This window comes from Echinops telfairi, unplaced genomic scaffold, assembly GCF_000313985.2.
Source record: "Echinops telfairi isolate 266 unplaced genomic scaffold, ASM31398v2 ScPeMD7_7410;HRSCAF=8448, whole genome shotgun sequence".
NCBI lineage: Eukaryota > Metazoa > Chordata > Mammalia > Afrosoricida > Tenrecidae > Echinops > Echinops telfairi.
In genome coordinates, this window is record NW_022111310.1 from 13011300 (window position 1) to 13016661 (window position 5362).

Here is a 5362-nt window from a genome sequence, read left to right on the forward strand (position 1 = left end):
GTGAATTCTGGTCTACATCCCCACCCCTCCACCCCACTGCCCAGGATCTTCTGCTGGACACCCAAGTAAGCACCCACTAGTTCTTCTGACCTCAGGATAGTGAGGGTGGACTCATGTGGTCCATTACTCTTCTGGACTAAATGATTCCTTAGATCTTTGATTTTCTTCACTTTCCTTTGCTCCTCATGGAAACAGATCAAAGTAGATTCTGAAGCATCTTCTTTATAAATTACTGTATGCCAGCTAACCTACAAGCCCCACATTCCTACACTGACTATGAGGCTCAGCTTCCGTGCCCAGTAACTCAAGCTTCAGCTAAAGGTGAGTGTCACACTGGCCTCTGTATGCTCAACGCTTGACCTAGATCGATTTGCAGCACATATAAGCGCTGATGCAGAAATATTCTCTGCCCAATCTATACGACGGGGCTTCAAAACGGTCATGGGAAAATTAAAGGAGAAGACAGCGGAATTTTCCCACAAATTTTTTGAAGTCTCCTAGATGCGCGTGGGTGTTCTTCCATATGCGACCTGACACTTGTTCAACTTAAACGGCTACCTGTGCATCCATTCATAAATGAGTTCGCCATTGCTGTCACTGTAGCACTGGGTGTGTGACACTATTTACTGTGGCCTTCTACTCTGAGGAACCACTCCTTATAGTGGACTGTGCCTTTCCTTTCACCCAAGTCCAATTGTCAGTGCCCACCCCCACCCCACCCTGTGCCCCTCCCACCCCTGAGAACCATCAAACCATTCTTTCTGTGAATAACCCCTTTCTCCCCTGGACTTTTTAGAATGGCAGCCTCTTACAATACATGTCCTTTGAAGATTGACTGTTCTCAGTCAGCAGAATGTCCTCCACCTGTTTTGTGAGATGTCAGGGTCATCTGCATCCTTTATCACTGCAGAGTATTCCATGGTGGGTGGGTACCACCTTCTCTCCTGTGGATGGGCTACATGGCCTGCTTTTCTTCCACACTTTTACACAACAGTTTCCTAGGTCATTCAGAAAAAGTAAAACCAGACTTCCTTCCAGTTTATGACATCACAGACCGTATCTTATGCCCAACCAGTGATGGTTGCAGATACTGCATTCTCCCACTTAACAGCTTTCTTCCGATTTGAAAACTGCTCTCTTTGCCACAGGGTGACTTAAGAGTTTGATATCCTTGTAGTCCAAGGTTTTGACAGAAAATGATTCCCTGGAAACTTTTCTCCTCACTTTGTTGCTAGGCAAGCAGAAACAAACCTAGACAGGAGTTTAAAAGCAGAATGGAGTGGGCCTAGCTGGCTGATTTGTGTGCACTTCTTAAGAGCCTCTCAGGTAGTACCCCAAACTGTGGTAATCTGTATCATCAAGCATCCAAGGACCTTAGAAATAGTCTGACCCCAGGCCTCACTGTGCACAAGTGGGACTGAGTAGCCAACAGAAGGGCCCTTGTCTGTGCAAGTACACCAAGCAAGTTGCCGACAGAGCGGAGTGGGAAACTTACGATCTTTTGTTCTTTCCACCTTATGCTTCTTTAAAAAACAAAGCGGAAACTATGGGTTCAGAAACCAAGAGGTATTCAAATCGATTATTACTACCAAAACTGTAAATGGCCTCCAAATTTTCTAACACGTTTGAATTAATGGGAAAAGGCTCAAAATCCCCAGCAACAGGTAATAGTGGAGCAGGGAGAGATGGCTGCTTTTCAGATTTACCTTGCGCAAGTCCACACCACGGGAAGGTAGCAAGCGCCCAAGCACTCAAAAGTATGTGAACTTGTGCAACACGATTGCAAAAACAAAAGGGTTTTTTAAAATGTTTCTAAATTAGTACAATACCCTACTGTATTTGAACCTTTTAAAGAAGGATTATTGCTAGTAAATTAGTCATTTGTAAGCAGAATAGGTACTGGAGTTCAGAAAGAGATAATTGAATAAGCCCAAAATGAGGTGGAGAGGAGCTGAACTGGGGAGATAACCCGCAAAAAAGGAAAATACAGGTCCTTAAAACATTACAAAGAGAACTGAATAGCACTTGGAAATAAATGAATAAACATAAAAATAAACCCACTCCATCCAGTCAATTTCAATGCATAGCAACCCTATATAGGGATTCTGAGGCTTTGTAAATTTTTACAGGAGTAGAGAGCCTCTTCTTTCTCCCTTGTAGAGACTGGTGGGTTTGAACCACCAACCTGCAGTTAGCAAATCTAAAGCTTACTCAACAGTGCCACACTGGCCCCTTATAAAAATGAATGAGGAAAAAAACGAGAGCTGGAGGGCGAGAGACGCAACTGCTGCTATGTCAGCTAGATGACATTTTCTGACAAAATGAATAGACCCAGCTCTACATCTGTGTTCGCATTTGTGAAATATCCCACGCTCCGACTCTCAGGACTGTTGAGGAAGTGAGAGCACAAAATCCAGTGCTAACACATGGTGGACATACAAAAGTTGGTTGTTAAATGTATGGCTTGTCAGCTCTCCAAACTGCGGATTTTTCTTAAATGTCACTTTCCTTTCTGTCTCTCTTCAACCTCAAGGGATCAAATAACTCAAAGCATTACGTTGTCTAGACTACATCGAGGCCAGTTTTCCAACTAGCAGTTGTGTTTGAGCTTATAAAGCTATTGTCAACTAAGAGAATGAGTTCTGTCTAGTCACATGACCAGTGTCAGTTGCTTTGTCATGCCACTGGGTTTCTATTTTTATCTAGTGGCTGGCCTCACCCCGCCCCCCTTTGGGCTGAGAGTTGAGGACTCCTCATCTCATTTCCCAAGCACACACACTTCATCCACTTCCAACTAAGGGCTCCAGCGCTACTCCAACAAAACACGTCAAACCCTTGTTCCTCTATCACTCTACTCTCAGATTCCGTCTTCCCACCTCGAAGTAGCCCTAGTGGTGCAAACGTTAAGAGCTGAGCTGCTAACCAAAAGGTGGGCAGTTCAAATCCACTTAGTATTCCACTGGAGATCTCCTATACATGTCACAGCCTAGGAAATCCTATAGGACAGTTATGCCCTGTCACATATGGTCACTGTAAGCTGGAATTGACCCAACAGCACACAGCAACAGCTCCTAATTTCTAAGTAGCTCTGTCTGTTTTATAACAGGACTTTATACTCAGCCTTCTCTCCTTTGTCCCAATCACTTAGACAAACTGAGTCTTCTTTAAATTAATTGGCTTTACCTTCCTTCCCTTGGCCCTTACTTCCCCTCTACTCACCCACGGGCAGTAAAAGGAACCCCCAAACAATCCAAGGATCCCGAAAGCTATTTGCACCAAGCAGGCTGCGCGTCTTCACAAATATGCAGCTCATTTCCCACTGAGGCTGCAGAATGTCTCACCAGCCATTACTCATTCCGATGCGCCATCGTATTCAACTTCCATTCTGGTGAAAATACACCATTCACATAGGTTAAGCCTTTCTTTACTAATTTCCTACAGTTTGGTAGATATGTTGCCTGGTGTTCTCAACAATAATTTATAGCAAAGCACAATGTCAATGATCAAAAATGTTCGCACAACCTATACATGCATTTGACTTGGACAAGACTGAATTTTTTGAGGAAGAGAGACAAAGTCGGCCATCCTTACAATTCTGAAAAAACCCCAAGATTCCGTCTTTCACAGAAAAGGCACTTCACCAATTTTCACCCGGAAACAAGAGACAAGAGGGGGCAGGAGAAAGCACTGAGCTAAAACTCCAGAAAGACGAATTGCCAATTTGGTCACAAATTAAGTGACCTCAGAAAAACCATATCGTGCGAAGCTCAGAAGCCTCTCCGGACGACAGAAAAAGGCTCTTCTACCTTCCTCCTGAAAAAGTCTTGGCCTCTTGGGATGCCGTGGCCTCTGGCCTGCTCACTTAGCATCTGCACACACAGAAAACACCCCCAAAACTGTACACGAGGCGCTTCCTAATGCCTTGCATTCAAAATTAGGATATGCTACTATATGAGCCTTGAAAACAGCATTCTACTCTTTCTACTCGTTTTATTCTATCACAGGGCAGAGTAATTAACAATCTTTTCACCTGAAACGAGAAGGTATGGTATTACCAGAGCAAGAGAAGAAGACTGGTGTTTTGGGATCACTCCTCTGGAACAAAAACCTCAGGCAAGTCAGATAAGGTGAACTATTTTGCAACAGAACAATGTCAAAGGTGCCATAAACTCTCACTGATAAGTGACCCAGAAATACCTTGAAATCGTTAGTTCAGTGGTCTACCACATATCATGAGATGCTACATTTGACTTTCCTCCCATTCTAAATGCCCTGATTTTCTAAGAATCAGCTAGTTCAGGGTAAGTCCAAGTCACAACCCTACCTCTCCTGACCCTCAACAGCCTAAGTCCAAGTCGGAGGCCCTGGTGGCTCAATGCCCAAAACCGTGTTTAAAATCGGCTGGTCTCGTAAAAAGCTTTGTGGCCTACTTGAGACATTTACGTGCACCAGTTTCCTCTTTGTTCCTTAACTAGCCCTAGTCTGGTAAATTACCTCTCCTTCCTATCTAAGGGGGGGTCTCTTCCAGGTCTGGCATCCAGAGGTCCGAGATGCGCAACAGGGTGGGGGCGTGGCAGAAAAGTGGTTCTCACCACCGCGGGCACGAACACTGAGTGGCTATAAGCACTGGTTGGGGGCCATGAGGGTTGCCCCAGCCCACACCCACCCTCTCTATCGCAAGGAGTGGGCCAGATTCCTTAGGTGTATGGTAAGTAGGTTAAGTAGGTAAGTCCCTGCAACAGCGGACCGGGCCCTTTGATCTCCCTCCTTTGGCTCGGGAGCTGCCGCCGGCGGGCACCCCCGCCAACAGGGAGGGCGAGTGTCCACGCCGGTCGGGACGACGGGAGGGTGGTCTCTAGCCCCCGCAGCAGCCCCGGCCTGGGGGGCTGACTCACCCACAGGCTGCTGAAGTAGTCCAATCCGCGACAGATGAGCGCGCCGGCGTGCGCCAGCAGCACCTGCACGCCCAGGTAGCTGCCGAGGCAGTAGAGGCCGTACAGGAGCGGGCCGCCCGCGCCCAGCAGCAGCAGCAGGCGGCGGCGGCGCAGCGCCTGCTCGCCCAGGACCTCCACGCCGTAGTCGGCGAAGCAGAGCGGCAGCAGCAGCGCGGCCAGCACGATGGGCGTATGCGCGCGGTGCAGCCGGTGCAGCCAGTGGCGGCCCAGGCGGGTCAGCGAGCTCTTGAAGGGGTGCAAGAAGGTCCCGCACAGCACTGCCCACAGCAGCGGCCGCAGGAAGGCCTCCAGGATGAAATAGACCAGCACCGCGGCGCCGCAGCAAAGGCACACGAACAGCACGGCCCCCGTGTTGTAGAAGGCCTGCTTGATGGGCTTGTCGAAGCGCAGCGCCAACGCCGCCGTCC

The 5362-nt window shown here is 47.8% G+C and overlaps 1 protein-coding gene across 1 annotated transcript in view; it reads right to left on the minus strand.

Annotated features, from left to right (window-relative positions):
- TMEM245 (transmembrane protein 245) overlaps positions 1-5360 on the minus strand; it is a gene marked incomplete at its 5' end in the record, with an annotated part of 88325 nt that extends 82965 nt beyond the window's left edge. The window contains one exon of the mRNA XM_045296534.1: positions 4896-5360. Within this exon, the coding sequence (XP_045152469.1) occupies positions 4896-5360 (465 nt within the window). The remainder of the gene's footprint in view (positions 1-4895) is intronic.
- Positions 5361-5362: the final 2 nt, after the last annotated feature.